A 23,429-nucleotide genomic window follows, 5' to 3' on the forward strand; every position below is an offset into this window, starting at 1 on the left:
GTAAACAGATATTCTTTCAGTTTATTTAGTGCCATGTGTTTAGCATTTTTGTTATTTTTTTGGTGTTTTTGTGGGTTAAAATGGCCTTTCTAGTGCAGTGTTGACATGCTGGCTAGTGACTCTAAGTACAAGAAGGCTGTGCTGTGCCTTTCAGAGACATTGCATGTGTTAGATAAGCTTTGTTCAGGCACCCAGTTATAGTGCTGTTGGTCAACAATGTTTCTTTTTCTCTTTTATTTATTATTTTTTATTAAATCATAGCTGTGTACATTAATGCAATTGTGGGGTACAATGTGCTGGTTTTATATACAATTTGAAATATTTTCATCACACTGGTTAACATAGCCTTCACGGCATTTTCTTAGTTATGGTGTTAAGATATTTATATTCTACATTTAGTAAATTTCACAGGTACCCTTGTAAGATGCACTGTAGGTGTGGTCCCACCAATTATTCTCCCTCCACCCAATTCTCCCTCCTCCTCTCCCCTCCCCTCCCTATCCCTTTTCCCCATATTCTTGTGCTATAATTGGGTTATAGCTTTCATATGAAAGCTATATATTGGTTTCATAGTAGGGCTGAGTACATTGGATACTTTTTCTTCCATTCTTGAGCTACTTTGCTAAGAAGAATATGTTCCAGCTCGATCCATGTAAAAACATGAAAGAGGTAAAATCTCCATCTTTTTTTAAGGCTGCATAATATTCCATGGTGTACATATACCACAATTTATTAATCCATTCATGGGTCGATGGGCACTTGGGCTTCTTCCATGACTTAGCAATTGTGAATTGGGTTGCAATAAACATTCTGGTATAAATATCTTTGTTATAATGTGATTTTTGGTCTTCTGGGTATATACCTAGTAGAGGAATTGTAGGATGTAATGGCAAGTCTATTTTAAGATCTCTAAGTGTTCTCCAAACATCTTCCCAAAAGGAATATATTAGTTTGCATTCCCACCAGCAGTGTAGAAGTGTTCCCTTTTCTCCACATCCATGCCAGTATCTCTGGTTTTGGGATTTTGTGATGTGGGCTAATCTTACTAGAGTTAGATGATATCTCAAAGTAGTTTTGATTTGCATTTCTCTGATGAATAAGGATGATGAGCATTTTTTCATATGTCTGTAGGCCATGCACCTGTCTTCTTCAGAGAAGTTTCTCTTCAAGTCCCTTGCCCAGCCTGTCTTTATCTTATTTTTTGGGGGGATAGGGTCTTGTTCTATAGTTCCAGGTACAGTGCAATGGCATCATCATAGTTCACTGCAACCTCAAAGTCCTGGGCTCATGCAGTCTTCCTGCCCCAGCCTCCTGAGTAGCCAGTACTGTAGGTATGTGCCACCAAGACTGGCTTATTTTTCTGTTTTTGGTAGAGATGGGATCTTGCTGTTGCTCAGGCTGGTTTCAAGCTCCTGGCCTCAAGCAGTTCTCCTGCCTTATCCTCCCAAGTTGCTAGCATCATAGGCATGAGGTACCATGCCTAGCCCATCAATATATCTTTAAATAGAAATAGATGTGAACAAAGTTGTGTTGGTCAGTTGATAAAGATGTTGTGATCAGAGGTCTTCTGGAACCTGACCTTGTATATCCCCTAGGAGCAGCGGTCCAGTATTCACTAATTTAGTGTTCATGGCAACTTCATAGAATATACTACTGCGAATAACAAGAATCAACTGTGTTTGTAAAGTAGCAAGTAAGCACAGGACTTGGTAACAAATATTTAATATATCTGCTTTTAACTTTACCTCTCAGTTTTCTTTCTAACTTCATGGAAACACTTCTGAAAGTTAGTGATGTTCTTCATGATTTTGATTAACAGGGCAGTGAACACTCTCTGAAATAGCATCATTTTGTTTTCCTAAAGACAAGATTCACTGTTTTCTCTTTTTTAGTTTTTAGAGTCCTTTATAATAACATGCCATAAATATAGTTCTTATTAAGTTATAGTTAAGTTAAAAGTATAATTTTGAACCCTAGATTAAACTGTCTTCAAAGATAACTTTGTTTTATCAGAAAGTAAATATTTTTGTCTTTGTGTGTGATGTAGACTCTGTTGACACTATTCCATTCTGTTACTGAAATCAGCTATAGATGATAGGTAAATGAATGATTGGGGGTATGTTTCAGTAAGACTTTATTTACAGAAACAGGCGTTGAGGATTTGGCCAGTAGGTTATAGTTAGCCGACCCTTGATTTAGTATAACATTGTGTTTAGAATACCATACCACAGTGACAGAGTTGAATAATGTCAGCAGAGACTATGTTGTTCACAAAGCTAAAAATATTCGATTAATTATATTTATCGTGCTAGGGAAATGTGTGATTCTGAGTTTGCTAGGAGACCCATAAACTATTGAAAGTAAAATAAAAATTTTTCTGTTATGTTTCTCTGCTGGTTGTGCTGGTATTATTAACAATAGCATGTAGTGAGCATTTGTCTTTTGCCAGGCATTGTACTAACCATTTTATACTACAGTTTATTTTCTCAGGATAGTCTTCAAAGTCCCAGGGATTATTATCTCATTTTTCAGAAATAGAAAGTAAGGCCTGGAGAGGTGAAATAGCTCACTCATGGTCATAGGATTAGGAAGTAGGATAGTCTGGTCCCAAGATAGTTTTGACCACATAGCTGGGGTGCAATATTCTTTGATTAACCTTTTCTTATTTTCTGATGTTTTACTGATTTTGGAATGTTGATTTTAGTGTTAGAAGTCTATTGTACAGTGTCTTTAAGCTTTTCTGAAGAAAAGCATTATGCTGATTCAGAAAATAAGATGAGTATGCGTTTTTAGCTTTAATTACTTTTTCAAAATGAACTTATTTTTATTTTTGCCTAAGTTTTCCTATGTATTGTAAAAGAGGAGCCTACCAAATGTGAGGCTTTGCTACTTCACTCTCTGCTGGGAGATCTGTTTTTTCATTGAATGATTTTGGAGGATTTTTCTTGTTTCTTTAATATCCCGATTAAAGGATTAGAAAGCCTTTTTTTCTAGGTTTGAGTCACTAATACCACCCTGCACAGAGCCGCACACTTGGGGGACATTGATTTGCATTTGTCAAATGAATAATAACTTAGCAGCAGAGCTGCTTTTCTCTCTGTGAACTGTACCTACTATTCTTCACATTGCCCACGTCTGCTGTCTCTTGGTACAGCTCTCAGAGTCAGCAGACAGCTTCACCCGTTAAATAAGGTGTATGCTGTGGAAATGACTAGGCTGGTGCTGTGAATATTGCAAATGCGGGTTCATGGTTTCAGAGTAAAAATAAGTTGTTGAGCTGTTGCACTGCTGTCCTGTTTCTCCCTTTGCATTTGTCACTCACTGGTTCAGCATTTTATTTGGATATAGTTAAGAACCCAAAAATAATGATCCTTGTTTTCTTGAAATTCAAAGTTTCTCATCAGCTGACAAGTGGTGAATGTACACACACACACACACACACGTGTACGTATGTAAATGGAAGTATTATAAAAGTATACTAGGAGCCTAAAGGGAAGCACAGCCTGCCTGGTGGGGGCTGGGAGATGGTCTGTCATGAAGAGGCTCATTTTTGAGTTAGTGGGAGTTTTCCAGGTAAAGAGGTGACTTGACCAACATCTCTGGGGAAGAAGAGTACCACAGCAAGCAAGAGGATGAAATATTTCAGGAATGAGATGAATTTTGTTATGATTGGAAGAGGGTAGGGAAAGGGATGAGCTTGATAAAAGTGTGGGGCTAGATCATGAAATGCACACATAGCAATAAGGGAGACATTGGAAGGCTTTGGTTGGGGTGTGGCATGATCAGAGTTTTATAAAAATGAATCTGGTGACAGCATAAAGCAGGGGAGATTGATGGGGGAGGGCAGTGAGTAATATGTTGTCATTCTTCTGTCTTCCAGCTTTCTCCTGTGCTTCTGGAGAGTATCTAGAAATGAAGAACCAGGTATGCAGTAAGTGTGGCGAAGGCACCTACTCGTTGGGCAGTGGCATCAAATTTGATGAATGGGATGAATTGCCAGCAGGATTTTCCAACGTTGCAACGTTCATGGACACTGTGGTGGGCCCTTCTGACAGCAGGCCAGATGGCTGTAACAAGTAAGAATCCAAAGCAGCCTTTGGATCTTGACTGAATATTTGACAACCATCTAGTTGCTCTTTGCCAGAAAGAAGTTGAAAATAATCTTGGGGGGTGGCGCCTGTGGCTCAAGGAGTAGGGCGCCGGTCCCATATGCCAGAGGTGGCGGGTTCAAACCCAGCCCCGGCCAAAAACCACGAAAATAATCTTGGTACTAGTTGGGATTATAGATAATCTACCCTGTTTCCCCGAAAATAAGACAGTGCCTTATTTTCAGGTGTGCTCCCAAAGATGCGCTAGGTCTTATTTTCAGGGGACGTCTTATCTTTCCTGTGAGTTGGTCTTATTTTCGGAGGATGTCTTATTTTCAGGGAAACGTGGTAGTTGCAGAGAGTCACATTTTTTTTGACAATCATGATGAATAATGCAGCTGTGTTTTCTTGAAGTTAAAATCATTGCCCTCAAGGTACAATAGATACTGTATGCAAAAATGCAATAAAGCTATCAGACAAATGAATTAATTTCCTCATAATATATTTATAACTAAACTTAAGTCTAGTTATCACAGTTAAGTCTGTGATATTTGTACTAACCCTTTTCTAATTTTTAATGGATAACTTTAGATTTTTTCCCCCTTTTCCTTTGAAAGGAAAAATGCATAACCTTCATTTGAACACTTATTTATATCCTGTGAGTGAGAATAGGTGAAGTACCTAAGATGGAAAGTGCTTTTGCTTAATTCCTACCTCTTTACCAGGGGGCTGGTAAGAATGAGTCTCCTGAGTCATACCCAAATACACTGCCTTTCCCAAATTTGCAAATCCTGCAAATCACCCAGGAGGCTGGTTAAAAATGAGTCTCCTGAGCCATACCCAAATACACTGCCTTTCCCAAATTTGCAAATCCTGCAAATCACACAGGGGGCTGGTTAAAAATGAGTCTCCTAAGCCCTACCCAAATAACACTGATTCAGCTCTCCAGGAGGAAGACTTGGGTATCCATTCTGTTAACATGTATCCTGGATTGTTCTTCCTACTGGCAGAGTTGGGAATTATACCAACTGAATACCTGGGGGATTTGGACAAATCACAGGCTCCAAATTACCATCTATGGGCTCTGGCACCCACAGTAGCTGCCAGGTACCCTCACAGACATAAACTTTGTGGGGACTGAGGCCCAAGATCGTAACAGTCTCCCGACTGCAGCTGGGGATCTTCCTTCTCAGTGCAATGTTCTGTGTGGGGTCTCAGAATGGGGCCAGTTGCTCAAGAGGCAGCCCCTGGAAAGTTAGGGATCTACTGTTAGGAGCTCAGGGAAGGCAGGGCCAGCCCTGGGGTTCTCGGTAGAGTGGCTATGGTCACATTCCCACCAACAAACATGGGTGGGACAGGAACTGATAGGACGTGGAGACAATGGTGTACCGGGAGGGGACAGTTGGGGGAGGTCGCGTGCTCCAGTCATCTGGACCACTGTCACCTGCCACCTGGGCTCACTCCTGGGTTCTCTGCAGTGGCTGGTGCCTCTCACAAGAGAAAAAGGTGCCACCATGCAGCCATTTCCTCCTCCTGTGGAGGTCCTGATGCTCACCATCGCATTGCCATCTGAGGCATGCCTGCTTCTAAGATGGCAGTGATGATCGTGTCCGGCAAGATCAGTAGGGCAGGCTGCCGCCCTGCCACTATGAAGCTTGCCTGGCGTGGGGGTGTGTGGAAGTGGGCAGTGTGGTGGGAGTGCAATGACTAGATTCCAAGATATTATTTTGCGTTTGGACGTCATTATTGCTTTCTAGAGTTAACACTTTTAATGCTTCGGCATAAGTAAAATAATGAAAAACATTTATATAGATACAGAATTAGTACTACCCATGTATGACGGGCATCTTTATTTTTCCTTCTAAAATTTGGGTAGAAAATTACGCATTCTATACAGCGTTTAGTGGTGTTAAAGTTATGTTTCCCCCTTCCCTACCTACCTTTCTTTCTCTCCTTTACTCTTGTTCTCTGGCAATCTCTGCCAAATGACATCAATTTCTTTATTTTATTTTTCTAATGATAGGATTATTTCTCTAAATGTATGTGTGTTTTAATAAAAGAGTTCTTTAGAAGAAAGTATTAGTAGGATATTATGGGACCTGAGATCTTTGTTTTAGTGGGCAGGAGATACTTAGATGGCTTTTTTTTTAACCTAGAGAAATTGAATGATTTCTCAATATAGCAGTTTTTCAATGCAGTGTCTTCTAGCATAATCTTCTCAATGTAAATTTCAGTCTGATATTGCTGTATTTATTTTCCTCCCTTCCCTCCCTCCTTTTCCCACCCACCTCATCTTGCATTCTGTTTGTTTTTAATTGGTTGGGCTGTACAGGAGATAACATATTGAAATTTATAAAAAAAAGTGTTAGAATTTTCTGAAGTAGTTGTTTTATAAATGCCACCTGAGGCATATTTGAGTTATAGTTATTCTATATCTTTATCAACATGTATGTTGTAAAATCAAGTCTTGTTTTGTCTTAGCCATTCAAGTGTGTTTGAGTGAGATGAATTTCCTTATGGCTTTTGCATTTCCCTGATATATAATACTGTTGAACATATTTCATATGTTCATTGTCCATGTGTTTATTTTTTTGTGTTTGAAATGTCCAAGAGTTTTACTCATTTTCTACTTTTTTTTGATCATTTGATTATGAAGCTATAGGAGTAATTTGTGTATTCTAGACATGACTTCTTATCTGTATATATCAAACTCTTAGGCTTAAATGATTCTCTTGCCTCAGCCTCCCAAGTAATTGGGACTACAGGCGCCTGCCACAATGCCTGGCTATCTTTTTTTTTTTTGGTTGTTGTTGCAGTTGTCATTGTTATTCAGCAGGCCTGGGCCAGGTTTGAACCCACCATACCCAGTGTATGTGGCCAGCACCCTATCCACTGAGCTACGGGCACTGAGCCACTTTTACATAATTTTGAATTTTACACCAGTATAACTACATTTACCGTTTACCCCCTCATCTTTTGTACTACTCCTGCATATTTAGGAACATGTTATAAACCTTACAATAAAGTATGTTTTAAATTATCAGTTGCTTTTTAAAAAACTTACAAAGATTTAGGAATTCAAAGACTGAGTCTGTTCCTGAGAAGAGGTTCATTCCTTGTGGCACCTGATTCACTAAATAAATGAAGAGTGGGGATAATACAGCTTTATAAATTAATTTATATGTTTACCATTACTGCTGCTCTTTCTTCCTGTCTATAGCTCTCTCATGTGTTTGTATTTATAAATAAAACCTCAGATGTTACTTGAAAGAAAAATTCTACCTAAGCTTAATAAAATTAGTTGTTATCTATTTGGTGATCATACTTTTTGGTGAAAAATAATAGTTTCATAGCAACTTGATCACACAACCTTACAAGGATTTAGGAAGTCCTGTGTCATGAGAAATGAACCTCTTCTCAGGTGGCCTTTGAGTTACAGAAAAGCTTTGGTGCGTTCTGCTGTCCTTTGCTGGTGGAACTGCTTTTGAATCTGGGTTACATACTTTACGGGCAGGAGAGGTTTGTGAACACTAACATCAAAATGATTCCTGGTTTTGTTTCCACAGTTCTTCTTGGATCCCTCGTGGAAACTACATAGAGTCTAATCGTGATGACTGCACGGTGTCTTTGATCTATGCCGTGCACCTTAAGAAGTCAGGTTATGTCTTCTTTGAGTACCAGTATGTGGACAACAACATCTTCTTTGAGTTCTTCGTAAGGCCTTTTATATTCTGGAATTTACTTTTTAGGGGACATTCATGCAAATTTTCCTTAATCAGTTGTTCCCATTCTCCTTTTTGCCTCTTCAGTTTTTGTGTTCACTGAGCCTTTTGATGTTAAACTTTAATTTTTCCTACATTACTTTGTTTTTGGGTTAATATTGTTTGCCTCTGAGATCTCACCTTGTGGAGTAACACTAGGCATGCTTTACTTTTGGTCGTGATCATTAGATGGTCATTTGATTGAGATATTTTTGTGCGATAAATGTATTTTCCCCAAGATTCATTTTAACTTTATGTTTTTATAGATGTAGATGATACTGTGCTAAAAATGGTTTTTTTTTTGGTCAGTTTTAGTTTTTACTTAAAGTTTCTTTTCTCTGTAATCTCAAATGTTTTTTTTTTGTTTTTTACTAAGTAGAGTTATTTAAGTGTATTTATGAGCAATTATTTTAAAATTAGAAGTGGCTGTATGCTTCCGATTCTGTGAATTTTATACAGTTTAAAGGAATCGATGGATGGGATAGTTGATGTCTTTGGTGAGAGATTAAATAGCATTACAGAACATAAAAGGATAAAAGTCTTAACAGCAGGAGCTGTTACCATTAAAGTTATTCAATGATATTTACAGATTAGATATGTATCTAATCTAGCAAATATTTATTGTGGCAGTGATTTAAGTCCTTGAGAAAATGTTTTCAGATTGACTTCTTCTACCAAAAGAAGTGTGTGTTGTGTAAATAAGTGGGAAACTATCTTGAAAAATTCTCAAAAAGATTTCAGGAACAAAAGTCCTAAAAATTCTAAAACAAATTTATATTGCTTTTAGTTATGGATAGGTATTTCCAAATAAAATGTTTTAGAGCAAGATATATTTTTCATGAAAGTATGAACCTTTGATGTGAAGTCAAAAGATTCTGGCTTCAGTTGCAACCCTGTAATTGTTAGCTGTGTACAGTTGAGCAGTTTGGTGAACTTTCTGGCCCTCAGCATTCCATTTTATAAAGTAGATTGTTTGAACGTACCTTTTGAAGACCGTCCTAGCATCAATATCCTTTGATGAGATTCAGATTTTAAGTAACATTCAAACAGATTTTCTTTTAAGCAACATTTTATTAGCTAAACACTTCCCAGAGTGAATTTCACTGGAGATTTGGCAATATTGCTAAAAGTAAAATAAAGTTAAGCAACAAGGCAGTTATCTGACTATTAGAGTAAGGATTTAGTTCAGTACGTGGATTGGTCAAGGAGTCATCTGAGAGCTGTCAATGAGGGTATCGGATGGTACCCTAAAAGAATATTAAAGGTCTTTTCTTAAGGCATAAAGTTTCATTACTTCTTTTCAATGATACCTTTGTTCTGGTTATAAGCTGCAAAGGAATGGCAAATTCATGTTCCTTCTTTTTATTGATGTTTCAGCTTTGTAGGTTGCTATTTACTCAGAGGCTCAACACTTCATGGTCATCATGCTAATGGTTAATGGAAAAAAAATGTCTGATGACTGAAAGATGCGCCGTTGTTCACTGAGAGACTTGTGGGTGTAACATATTTTAAAGCAATAAAATACATAATTTTGGAACTGTGTGAAACTTTCATTCAGCTTTCTCTGTAAGTGATACAACAGAAGCCTAGAGAGGATAAGTGATTGGACAACTTATCCTCTTATTTTTACTAGTTACTTTTAGAGTGAGTAGCAGAACTCCAGTGTCCAGAATGGCAGTAGAATATCATGGTAACACCTGATGGCTACTTTCAGCTAAAACAAAAAGCTTTCAGCTTATCTACACATTGACCATTAAAGACATATTCAGGGCCTTTATTGGCTTTTAAATAGTTTGCCCCTTGCATTAACATAGTCAGTATGTTACAATATAAATATTACTTAAATTCAAGGAAAGTAAATATTTTCAGTAGCTGATACTCTCTGATATCAGCTCTTTACATTTTAATGTTTGTAAATTGGTCAGGAGGATGAACAACGCAGAAACATGATTTAGAGCTGAAAGAAAGAGCCATTTCTTTCGATGGAAATATGGATAGTGCCATCTCATTTTAACTGTAGTCAGCCGCTGACTATTTTGCAATATTGGAAAGATGATCTAAAGTTTTAATGTATCTATTCTTCATGGACCTGGAAAAGTAGTGTCCCAGTCTCTAGGCATTTTGGGAGATTTACCTAGAAAGCACAAGGTGTTTGATGCTAAGATATTATTTATAGTCATTTGAATTGGCATGGCAAATGAGTAATATTTACGCCCAAATACAAATTTGGGACATTGACATAGCCACTGACTATACATTTGTGTTATCCTGGGAAATTGAAAACAAAGTGCACTTTATTTATTTTTAGTTTAAAGTTTTAAACTTTTACTGTTGTAAAAAGTCAACTTTGTTTTTATACTAATGGGCCTGCACTGTGAATGCAAACTCTGAAAACATTTTGTTAAGTTTATAGTTGTTTTGTAATGATTTTGTTTCCTTTCTGTGCATTGTCAGTGTTAACTACTCTTCCTCTCTCTCTCCTTAATGGGCTAGCCTTTTTGTTGTAATAATGAATGTGGTTTATTTAGAGCCACTCACTCACATGCAGTTGTCATTGAGGCTCCAGTGGTCCTCTTGGTGTGTTTACTTGAAAATTATTCATCCCATTGTTTAGTGTGTGTATATATTGAAAGATATGCTTGTAGTCTGTGCTGGGTACAGAATTTAATTAAAGCCATTATTCAAGATGCTTTACTAGGGCCTTTGTATTTGATCTACAGATTCAAAACGATCAGTGCCAGGAGATGGACACCACCACTGACAAGTGGGTAAAACTCACAGACAATGGAGAATGGGGCTCCCATTCTGTAAGTCTCTTTGTTTCCCCTTCTTCTTTCCCTCCAACCTCAGTCTTGTCTTTTCTTTCCCCAACTTTTACTAAAAGTTTATTTTAAGAAAGGAAAAGATTAAATTCATCTATTACTTTAGTTGATTTCCATTTAGGGGAAAAATTGCCCATAAGTTTCATTTCCCATTATGCCCCAACTTTTTTTCCTTTCAAATGGGCATTGTCAAGACAAAAGGCTATTCAAAACTAATATACAAAACATTCGAGTATGTAAATTTACAAAAGTGCCTGTGGCATGTGATAGGATCAGTAGCTTTTGTCATTGGAAGGATTTTTGAATTCCTTTATCTAGAATTCTCTGCGGTATCTCTAGCAAGTGGTTTTCAAGCTTGTTTGGTGGGTGCTATGCTATCTCCATTGTCAGACAGTTCTGAGTGTCATGAAATTCATCTATGTTTGAATTCTCATCCTGTTTCCTTCATATCTGCTACCCATTGTTTCAAAATTCTACCTTTCCTGGTCGCATCAAGTAACTGCTTCTCCATATGATACCTCTTTAAATACTTGAAGGCAATTAATGGATAACAGGATTCAGTGGATTTGTTACTATTTGACGCACTGACTCTTTGGAGTGAGACATAGGTTTAAAATCTAGCTCTTGCTTCTGGTTGTTTCTTTCGGTGATTTGGGAACAATCTTGCAAGATTAAATTAAGATGATGTATAGGAAAGGCCTAGTGCAATGCCTGCCGTGGAGATGGAGCTCTGTATCCTATGTGACCATACACCCTTGCTTTTGTGATGGTAGCTGGTGCCTCATCTGTGGGACATTACTACAATGTACCTTTTCAGAGTATTTTTAAAAAATCTGTATGTTTGAAAGTAATACTAATAGCACTATGTTTCATTTACCGAAATACTCAGGCAGCTGGGCTTAGAAGGTATCAGTAACCCTTGACAACAAATATACCTTCTTCACTTATAAAGACTTAATACAAGGGAAAGTGCTTAATGCACTACTTATCCTTCATGCACTTCAGGGTATCCCAAAGTCACTTCAAAGTCACTGTATATAGGGAAAATAGGAAATTATAAAATTTTACAGAGAGGTGGCCAACACATACAGAATATTTCATAAATATTTAATAAAATTTTATAATGAATATTTTGTTAATAGAGACACATTTAACTATAATTTCCCATTTTCCCTATGTATGGTGACTTTGGGGGCACCCTGTGTTTCTCCGAATCTTTTATAGGGTGAAATCGTTTTAATTTTACACAGCTTGAATTTGACCAGCCAGAGACTGCTTAGAAGACTAAAGAGGCAAATGAGAAAGCAAGGAACCCTAAAATTAGTTCACTTACCTGCATCAACATGAAATTAATCAGAAAGTTAGTTGGATTTTATAATTAGAAAAATGTTTCAGTGGCAAAGAAAGTAGGTACTAGAAATCGTATCATTAAACTTAAGAGAGTCAGAGTTAACTCAGGCTATCCTGTAAGAACAGTCCAATTTTTTTCTTGTTGCTGTTAAAGTCTTATTTAGAAGAAGCAAACTCATTCTGTTTGCCTCTTTGTTTTCAGAGCTCAAAGATCTACCTATGAATAGTGGCAGCCCATAAACATACAACTGGGCTGAGGGACCTTTACCCTCTAAAATGAATCTCATTTAATTATAAACCAAGACTTCATGCAAATGGTTTGGAAATCATTTTATCTTTTTATTCAAATTTGATGATTTCTTCTCCTTTATATTTTCTGGGTTGGCAAACTATTTTTTTTTTTTTAAAGAAAATATCAACTTTAGTACAGCTTAGATCTGAATTAACAGTTGACTTAAATTTGGGGTTTTGGCTGGGTGTGGTGGCTCATACCTGAAATCCTAGCACTTTGGGAGGTTAAGGTAGATGGATCTTTTGAGGCCAGGAGTCAGAGACCAATCTGAGCAATGTAATGAGACCTTGTCACTACAAAAAATGGAAAAATTAGCTGGATATTGTAGTGTATACCTGTAGTTCCAGCAATTCAGGAGGCTGAGGCAGAAGGATTACTTGAGCCCAAGAATTTGAGATTACAGTGGGACCCTGTCCTCCCCACTACAAATTGTAGGTTTTAAATTAATGATGTTTCATTATAATGCTTGAAAAAGTGTGTAAAGGAATAGCTTTTGGGCATGGGAAATAGCATGGTTTATATGACCTGAATATCTTCTGTTCCCTTTACAGGTAATGCTGAAATCAGGCACAAACATATTGTACTGGAGAACTACAGGCATCCTTATGGGTTCCAAGGCGGTCAAACCTGTGTTGGTAAAAAATATCACAATTGAAGGTATTTCACAGCAATTAGTTTTAATAGTCATCTATTGTATGTTATAATTAATTAAAATACTTATTAGAGTTTTGATTTGGCTGGCTCAGAGGTTTATTGGACAGAAATTAGTATGTTAGGCATCATATAAGTCTAGAGACTTTGGTTTTATTCCCAGCAAGTTGATTGTTGTTTTATTTTTTCCTTGTATGCTTGAACCGAATTCTTTTATCTGTGTAAAAAAGTAATTTTAGGTGTGCTTAAGTAAAATAGAAGTTTCTTTGTTAATGTGAGCCTATTACTAATTTGAGAAGAATCACTGTGCCAAACACTGGGCTTACCCAGGGAATTGGTAATCTGGCTACTGCTATATCCTTAAAAATAAACAATAAGTGTCTTAGCCTGACTATTTCCTGAACCTCTTAATTTCTTTCTGAACCAACAGGGTAATTTCTGGCCCAGGAGAGCAGCAGTTAAACCCAGTCATGGTTCATTCTCAATTAGGGGTATTTTTAATTAAAGCAGTGATTCTCTTTTATTAAAGTTTGACTTAACTCTGATATGTTGTAAGGGGGCTTGCTTCTGTGAACTTTGGGTTAACTCATTAGTCATAGGGACATCTGCTGGCAAAGGCTGGAATTACAAACCCGATGGCAAGTCAAGCCATTCCTAAGGTCTGTTAGTTCTTAACGTGACTTGAGCAGTGAAGAAAATGGGAGCAGGTTGTCACAGGATCAGAGAATAGTAGGCCTACAGAACTGGAGGGGGTCTTCGGGTTTATTTCATTTTTGAGTTAGTGGAGTTATCTTTTGATGACCTCATTTATACATTTATTATACCTTTGTCACATCTCAATCTTTTGTTTAAACATTTACTTTGTTCAATTCTGTATCTATCCCAGTTCTTCGCATATATAGCAAGTGCTTTCTTAGTGCTGACTTGATGAGGTAAAGGTTTTGGGCTGAGCTTACTCAGGTAAGATATGTCTGTCTTACCTCTGGGTAGAAGCAGCAAGAGGTGCTGATTTGCTTGTTGGTGTCTATTCTTTCCTCCCATGCTGTTTTTCTTTACCACACAGGGGTGGCATACACATCAGAATGCTTTCCGTGCAAGCCAGGCACATTCAGCAACAAACCTGGTTCATTCAACTGCCAACTATGCCCCAGAAACACGTATTCTGAGAAAGGAGCCAGAGAATGCATAAGGTGTAAAGAGGACTCCCATTTTTCAGGTAGAACTAGTTTGCATTCTTAGTTTTTCCTTCTAAATTTATGTTGGTCAAGTGTATTTTCATAAGCCAGAAATCACTCATAGAATGGGATGGCATTGGTGGGCCAGATACCTAAGTGCTGAAGTGAATTGATATTGAATAGATAAAATATGACATCTTATTACCCTTTCTACATGACTCTCCCCTTTGTCTATGATTTTTTTCCCCTGTCCCATACCCCACAGGTAACTGCTGTGGATATATTGACTCTGATCTCAAAAAATACATACTTCTAGATGATTTGTTGGAATGGAGAAACTTTTCATTTGTTCCAATGTACAGTGATAATGGAAGAAATCTAGTATCTTTTAAGAAAACCTTTGATATGCTCCCTGGGCATCATGGGAACATTTATTAGTGCTCTAGGGAAAAGAGAAATATAAGTATTTATTTTCTTTAGGCTACCTAGTGCTACCTGAATTTCTCTGGTAAGGTTATTTTTGGTGTGTGGGGTTTCTTAAAATTTAGATTTTTGCCTTTTCTTAGAGTCATAAAGGAATTGACCCATTTCTGGAATGTTTTGTATGTTGCAGAGGAAGGATCCAGCGAATGTATGGAGCGTCCTCCCTGTACCACTAAAGACTATTTCCAGATCCATACTCCATGTGATGAAGGAAAGGTATCAGCAGTGTTCAGTCAACTCCATTCCATATTAATCCAGTCCTCTTCCTGATTTGAGCAGACTCTACTTTGTTCATGAGAAAGGTTTATGAGATATGTATTTAAGTGTACAGAGAAAATTTAAGAGTTTAGGTTCTGAGGCCTGCCTTTCTGTCTTAGATTTTCTGATTTACTACCTACTTCTGGGACACATTATTTGATATCTCTAAGTCTCAGTTTTTCATCTATAAAATGGGAATGATATTATTACCTACTGATACAAGAATACAGGAGCTAGTCAATGGAAAGGTTCTGGCACAATGTCTGGTACGTAGTGCTCAATGAATTACTGCTGTTTTTAAAAATAATTTTTATTTCAAAATATTAGGGGGTACCAATGTTCTTTTTACATGGATGAATTATGTAATGCTCAGGTTAGGGCTTTCAGTGTGTCTGTTACTAGAATAGTGTACATTGTTTCTGATAGGTAAGTTCCTATTATTGATCCTCCTCCTACCATCCTCACTTTTGTTTACACCATTTTCCTTTACACCATTTTATGACCATGTACACCCATTATTTAACTGCCACTTATTAGTGATTTATTTTTCCACTTAAGACAATGTTCTTCACGTCCATCCAAGTGGCTGCAGATGGCGTTATTTCATTTCTTTTTATGGCAGCGTAGTTCTCCATGATGTGTGTGTATCTCACAGTCTCTTTATCCACTCATCTATTGATGGGAGCTTAGGCTGATTCCATATCTTTGCGATTGTGATTAGTGCTCTGAAATTATCACTATTTATACCAGTTACATTTCTCAGAAGTAAGAACATCAGGAAAAGCAAAGTCTTAAAATGTGTACTGTGACTCACAGGATATAAATATCTTTTAAGTGTTCTCTAATTATTTGGTTATTTGGAAGGTTTTCTCGATAAAAGCCATGTAGCCATAGGCTGTTTGGTTGTAGCAGATTACTATGTAATTGCATTTAGAAAATGCAAAGTAATTACCATATAAATGATACTTAGCTAAAGCAAAAAATGCACACCTAAACTCTGCAGTTGACCCATTGTTCCCTTAATTAAGGAAGTGGCCTCTACCTGCCTGTGTCAGTGAGGGGAAACTGAGATTAACGTGGGTGCTGTGCAGCACTCCTTGTATGTGTTTGCATCTGCAAAATAATGGCCTGTATTTTTTTTTTTTGCCTTAGTTAGGAAAATACATATAGGTTTTTGTAAAATTAGTGCTTTTCTTAACTTCGGATCCTTAGGTTTAATATACATTTTTTTATCCTTATATAATTATGGTAGATCCTCCATAGTTGACCACCTCCCTACATTGACACCTCAAGTTTACCTAATTCTCATAGACCAGGTGTGCACCACATGTTCGTATCAGTACAGTAGGCCTAGATCCTTAAGTTGACCATCTCTGTATGTTGACCAGGTTGTTACAGTCCCTCGGGTGGTCAGTTTACAGAAATTCTATAGTATTAATCTTACCCTTTAAGTTTTTTTTCTTTTAAGGAATATTCTTTTCAATGTGTAAGCTTTACGTTAATAAGAACAGTAACTCAAACCAACAGATGTTAGCTGACAAGGCCTTGTAAAGTGAGGTCTTAATGACTTTAGAATAATGGCCAAGTAAGTGCTATTTCTGTTTAAAAATATATGTAGAAGGTGCCACTAAAGTGGATTAAAAAGTAATTAGGTTTATGTTTGTTTGGGTAAACTGTCGTAGCTAAACTGGCCTTATTAATACCTAAGGTGAAAGTAAATTGGGTTATTTTATGTGATAATCATTAATCCAGCATTAACTGAAGATAATATACAAATGGACCTTGTATTACCTATAATGAAAATATACAAAAAAAGAAAATATACAAGAACTAGATTTTTATTATGTAAATGAGCAGTTTACTGTATCAGTGAGTGTAATGTCAATAAGTACTATGATGAAATTTTCTTGACTTGGGGCGGCGCCTGTGGCTCAGTTGGTAGGGTGCCGGCCCCATATACCGAGGGTGGCAGGTTCAAACCCAGCCCCGGCCAAACTGCAACCAAAAAATAGCCGGGTGTTGTGGCCAGCGCCTGTAGTCCCAGCTACTCGGGAGGCTGAGGCAAGAGAATCACTTGGGCCCAGGAGTTGGAGGTTGCTGTGAGCTGGGTGAGGCCACGGCACTCTACCCAGGGCCATAAAGTGAGACTCTGTCTCTACAAAAAAAAAAAAAAAAAAAGAAAAGAAATTTAGTTGACTTGGGTCTAATGGAAGGAAGGCCGTATATTAAAGTTACAATGCAGAATGCACACATTTGGATATATGGGTGTGCCACAGGCATGCTGTGTTGTTCATGTATGCACAAATTATGTTTTCCTCTTGAGTCTGGGACAACACTGAACATGTTCTTGGCATACAAGACAACAGTGTACTAGCACTTCATAAACTCAGTGATTTTTTTTTTTTTTAAAGAATGATTTAGGATATTTTAAGATAAATGTTTCTAGCTATAGAAGTAAGCAAAGCAATGGGAACTTAGTTAAATAATAATATCTAGTCAAGAGGCTTAGGTTGCGTAAGTGAAGTTGAGGTATTTTTGTTTTTGTTCCAACAGTTTCGTTTGTTCTGGTTTCATCTTTAAAAAATGTATTTTATTCTTACTGAGAATCGCCTGGTGATTTGCAGCAACTTAATGATATTTTCCAGGGTTGTTCAATGACTGTGTTTTGGTTCTTTTTTGATCCTATTTTGCCCTTGGTTGGAGAGGATCAAATTGATTGATCAGAAAAGCAGCTGTTGAGGTATATAGATCCCCAAAATTACCATTTATATATCACAGCAGTGTTACAAGTTTAGATTACTTGTTGCCTATGGGAAAAGCTTTTAGGAAAATTTTAATTGGTAATGGGAACTATTCTAATCCTGATTAAGAGACTCTCATTCACATCATGGAAAATGTGGAATGCCTTCTTGTTGATTCTTTCATTAAATCTTTATTACTGAGCACTGGTTAAATATAGAGTGTGGGGTGATGAGGGCAGAGCTAAGGATAGAAGAAAAATAAATGTTTTCATAGATGTAGAGCAGTGGCTGTCAAACTTCAGTGTGCTTCAGGCTCACTAGGAAAGCCCTGTCCCAGATTTTCTGATTACTGAGGTCTGGAGCAGGGTCTGACTATTTGCATTTCCAGGAAGGTCTTAGGTAATTCTGATTCTGCTGGTCCAGGATCTCAGCACTGGTGAGAACCACTTCGGTCTAGATTCTAGAGGAAGAGGTAGACGTCAATCAAAGGAAATGAATTATTTCCAATTATTATTATTGCTACAGCAGAGAAGTCTGAGTTTTATGGGCATCTGACCCAGTGTGGAAGGCTCCAGGGCTGTATTGAAAACTAAGCAAGGGCACAGGAGATAGCATTTTTGTAGAGGGATGGTGAGTGCCTGATGGAGGAAGCCTGGTATGTCTGAAGAACTAAGAGGATGTGTGAATGGAGTGTGGGATGTGTGTGAGGAACTACATGCAGCTAATAACATAGGGTGGTACTAGAACAGGCATAGCTTCAAAAGGCCACATGAGAAATTTTGGCCTTTATCCTGCAGGCATTGAGAAATCACTGCTGCGTTGTGGTACTGGAGCGATGTGATGTTATTGGATTTATGCTTTATTTAGATCTTTATTTATGCTTTGTGTAGATCTCCTTGGCAGTGCTTTGGGAACAAGATTAGAGAGGGGCAAGAGAGGACGTGGATAAATACCTAGAAGGCTAATGATGCCCTTTCTGGGTGAGAGAAGGTACAAATGGATGGTGGGAAAGGGAATACACTGGAGGCAGACTGAGGAAATAAGTAGGAAGTAAAATTCACACAGTCTAATTGGTTAGATAGGAGTGGGGGTGAGGACGGATGTGTTAAAGATTTGCGTAGAGGTTCTGTTTAGCTAACGAGAAGATTTAGAGGCAGGGAAGGAAAGACCATGAGTATAGTTTTTCATTTAAAAAATACCAATAGATTTTGGGGTACAAGTTGAATTCTGTTACATGTATGTATCGTATAGTTGTGTAGTGGTGGAGTCTGGGGTTTTGGTGTACTCAGTACCTGAGTGGTGTCAATTTTACCCCATAGCTAATTTTTTATTACCCCCCCACCCCCCGTGAGTCTCCAATGTCCATTTTTACCACTCTGTGTGTCCTTGTGCAGCCATAGTTTAGCTCCCACTTACAGGTGAGAACATGTGGCATTTATTTTTCTGTTCCTGAGTTACATCACATAGGATAATGGCCTCCAGTTCCATCCAAGTTGCTGCAGAAGACATTATTTCTTATGGCTGGATAGTACTCCATGGTATGTATATATCACGTTTTCTTTATCCAATATGAGTACAGTTTGGCTGTGTTGTGAGACAGAGCAGGTAGAGATGCTGGAATGGCTGTTGTGTCTCCCCAGTCTGGGTTTTGAACAAATTGACTGTTTTGAACAAATATCAGTCATTGAAGCCTTGGGCTTGGGTACAGTTTTATCAGGGAGAATACACAGTGGGCTTCAGACTGAGCCACTGCTAGGAAAGATGCTCAAGCAGAGATGGTGACTGTGCAAAGTGGGAAGGAAAAACAAGGGAATTACTATCCAGTGCTTATAGAGATAGGAGGGGTTAAGAAGGCTGATGCTGCTGAAGGGTCCGCCTAGATGAGGTCTGACAGGTATCCAGATTCAGCAGCTTTGAAGTAAATGGTGGCTTTAAAGAGAACCATTTTAACATGCAGAAACCAGATTGAAGTGGGTAGAAGGAGATGCAAGGGTTTAAAGCCTTCTAACAAATAGTGAGGCTTTCATTCACCAAATCTTTATGGAGTCTACTATATATATCAAACATTGTGCAAGGCCTTGTATAGATACAGAGAAATAAACAAACATGGAGAATTACTTACTTAGAACCTATTGTGGTGAGTTCTGAAGGTCTCGAGGAGTTGATAGATTTTCATGAGGCGTTATTCCCTGTGATAGATAAATGAGGTTTCACAAGTGTTACTTATTTGAATTAAGGCTTAGTAAACACAAAATAGACATGTATAAAATAGATACAGAACATTCACTTCTCAAAAGTATTCACTAAAATGTACATGAGGTATACCCAAATAATACGTAGAAGCACATGTCCACCCTCAGTGCTTGAAGCTTAAAAGAATACTTACCAGTGATAGTGGCAAGCGTTCATCAAAAGAAGGTATGTTTTAATGTTAGTCTGATATTTGGTAGAGCTTTTAATTATCTCCTTATGGATGAGATAGAAAATCGTGGATTAAATGATATGGTTGATATATGACTAATTAAAGAACCATATGTAAAATGTGGCGTGAGTATCAAATATTTGTCAGAGTAATATAAATATGTATAGCAAATTATTTATGTTTATCCTAACTCATGCAAAGAAGAATATTTTTAAATAAAATCATTAGCTTCAGGAAGATATATGACTATGTCTATCAAATTGTACATCAGTAAAGCTGAGAAGAAGTATGATTGAAGGATCTGGAAATATTTTTTTCAAGTAGGAAGGAAAGGCACGATGAGATGGAAAACTCAGGATTATCTCTGCAATGTCTCCGACTTGTTTCCCAGAGATTTAAGCTCTTTCTTTTGGGCCCTCATGACCTTATGTGTTTCTATTGAAGAAGATAATGATAAGATAATAATTAGAGTAATAGTATTGATAGTATTAATACCAGAAGCATTTATGTATTTGTGTATATACTTCATACGTGCATGTGTGTATATGTATTCAGAAATTGCCTCTCATTTCTTTTAACCACTGTACAATTTAGACATTATTGCACCCAGTTTGCAGGTGAAGAAGCTGAGGCTTAGTGAGGTTAAGTAATTTCCATAAAGTCATAGCTAATAAGTCTCAGGGGTGAATTTTAACCCAAATTGTCCTTTTTCTAAGTCTGATGCTTTTTATTCCTTTTATTTTTTAATTTTTATAATGAATAGCAGTTGTGAACCTCTTATCACTGTTAGACTCTAATCTCCTTCAGAGCAATTTATTTTACTAATACTTAAGTCTTCTACTGTGCTTTTCTCAATACACTATAAGTACTTAATAAGAATTTCCTAGATAATTACTTTAAGTATTTGAAGGGAAATTTTAGAAAAGAAGGAAGACTTTTCTGTGTTATTTCATAGGGTAAAATTTGGGCTAATTAGGTGAATTTATAGAAGGCATATTCCACTGGGATATACTGATATTCTAACAAGCAAAGCTGTTCAATTCTGGAATGACATATTTTGTCAAATAGGAAACTTTCTGCTAAGGCCGGAAGAGTGCTTGGGCGCAAGGCTATTTGTTTCAGAAGGGAGCCTTTAGGAGGAGGTGTTAGACTATACACAACTTTTCCATCTCCAAATCTAGGAAATTCATAGGTTATAGAGCATTTGCTAGTATTTTAATATTAGATTGTCTTACACTTACTTTGCTCCTTTAATGCTCTTAATATTACAAATTATTCCAAATGCTGAATGTGCAGTATTTCTGGATTTTAAAGCAGGAGAAAGAGGTAGGGGATATTTAAAAAATGGCATAAAGGTATATGGTTTTTAGATCTGCCTTTCTTTATATAGGATTTAGGCAAGTCAAATATACTATGTTCCTTAATTAGGATAATGGGAAAACATCGCATTTTTCAGAGACTAGGGATTTCTGAAATTTTTTAAAATAATTTTTTTTAGATAGCCTCTTTTTACAATCTTTTTAAAAAAAACATAGCTTTCCTGAAGTACAGTTCTCATACATATGATTCATACATTTAAAGTATACAATTCAATATTTTTAGTATACTGCCCACAATAAAACTATAGCCCTGTTTAGAACTGCCAATAGAATGTTAAATTCCCCTGGTATCTTCCACATAAAGATGGTGATCAACGTTGTTGAGCATTTAGAAGGCGAGAAGGAGGTAAAATAGAAAAGCAGCAAAGCCTTGATAGAAAAGAAATCAGGTGAATGCTGGTCTAAAGGCCAAGGACCTTCTGAGAGTAGCTTGTAGATACTGAATGTGGCTTTGAAGGCAGGGTCAGACACCAGTTAGCAGAATGAGTGGGTAATTCTAGGAGAGGCAAGTGATGAGTGCCTAGCGACTTGCAGGTGGAAAAGTCAAGGCCTGGGAGAGGCTGAAAGGCAAGAAATTACCTGCTTGGCTGAGACCCCCTGAGTCAGAACATCATGGAGCATAAGGCAATTGGGTTCATGGCAGTTGGTAGGCACTTTTAAAGCACGTGTAATTTAGCTCTGATGAGCAGAGCCATTCTGTAAAGGCTTAGTACATTTGTGCATTGACATCTGAAGGAAGAAAATAGGCATCCGTGGATAAATTCAGTCCAAAAATGTTTCTAAATTTTAGTCTTCACCATGACAGATTTTATTTTGATATGACAAGCAGCTTCAAGTTGATACCTCTGTGTTAAAATGTATTTTTTTCATGCTTAATATAAATATACATTGGTTCTTTCATAATCTTAATGGTAATCTGGTATGTTTTACTCTATTAGGGTTTTGGTTTCATAAAACATTTCATAATTTCATCTCAACTAGCCTAAGAATGAATTGACTGTTCATTTTTTACCTGCTTTTTGAGTCATCTGATGCTAAGTATCATGAATACTGATTATTATCTTTCCTGAGGCAGACTTGAAAGCATCTGTTCTCATTAGAAAGAGAGGCAGAGAATCAATGTGCCATGTGACACAGAGGCTTTGCAAACAAAACTTTGACTATAGGGCATTTGAAATTTGATTTATAAGCTTTTAAGTGCTTAAAGGTGGTATATATTTTTTAATTTTTAAAAATTAGTTTGCTTACATTGAAAGTCATGTGGTTAGCTGACTTCTCAAAATATATTTGCATGTTTTATTTTTACCCTTACCAACCTGACTCTTTTTGCCTGGTATTACATTACCCATTACTAGTTGTGTATGACTTTTGGGCAAATTCTTTAACAGCTCTGGTCTGGAGTATTTCCTCATTTATAAACTTGATGATAAGACAATGTACTACTTCCCAAAGTGATTGAGAAGATTTCACGACTCTTAATGTCATCACTGGTCCTCACTCCCATGTGGGAACCGACTATTACCCAGAATACAGTAGCTCACACATAACTCAACCCATTTTTATTAATGTAAAACTAAATCAGAGAATTAGTGACTTGACTAGGAGGATATGAAAATTTTTTGTATATTCGTTAAGCCAGAATTAAAAAGATAGTTCCCTGTAATGATGTTTTATTTGTTTAGGTTCTCTGAGTTTTATTCTGCCTTTCTTTTATTTTTTATTTATTTGAGACAGACTCTCACTATGTTGCCCTTGGTAGAGTGCTGTGGCGTCACAGCTCACAGCAACATCACACTCTTGATTTTAAGCGATTCTCTTGCTTCAGCCTCCCAAGTAGCTGGAACTATAGGTGCCCACCACAACACCTGGCTATTTTTGTTGTTGTTGCAGTTGTAATTGTTGTTTAGCAGGCCCGGGCGGGGTTCTAACCCACCAGCCCCTGTGTATGTGGCTGGCACCCTAACCACTGAGCTATGGGTGCCAAGCCTATACTGCCTTTCTTGAAGG

At 37.3% G+C, this 23,429-nt stretch overlaps 1 protein-coding gene across 1 annotated transcript in view; it reads left to right on the forward strand.

Annotated features, from left to right (window-relative positions):
• Positions 1-23,429, forward strand: part of ELAPOR2 (endosome-lysosome associated apoptosis and autophagy regulator family member 2) — a 196,465-nt gene that overhangs the window by 110,440 nt on the left and 62,596 nt on the right. The window contains exons 3-8 of the mRNA XM_053553656.1: positions 3,881-4,076; positions 7,655-7,802; positions 10,570-10,656; positions 12,865-12,970; positions 14,028-14,180; positions 14,753-14,838. Of these exons, the coding sequence (XP_053409631.1) occupies positions 3,881-4,076; positions 7,655-7,802; positions 10,570-10,656; positions 12,865-12,970; positions 14,028-14,180; positions 14,753-14,838 (776 nt within the window). The remainder of the gene's footprint in view (positions 1-3,880; positions 4,077-7,654; positions 7,803-10,569; positions 10,657-12,864; positions 12,971-14,027; positions 14,181-14,752; positions 14,839-23,429) is intronic.

This window comes from Nycticebus coucang, chromosome 11, assembly GCF_027406575.1.
Source record: "Nycticebus coucang isolate mNycCou1 chromosome 11, mNycCou1.pri, whole genome shotgun sequence".
NCBI classification, from domain to species: Eukaryota; Metazoa; Chordata; class Mammalia; order Primates; family Lorisidae; genus Nycticebus; species Nycticebus coucang.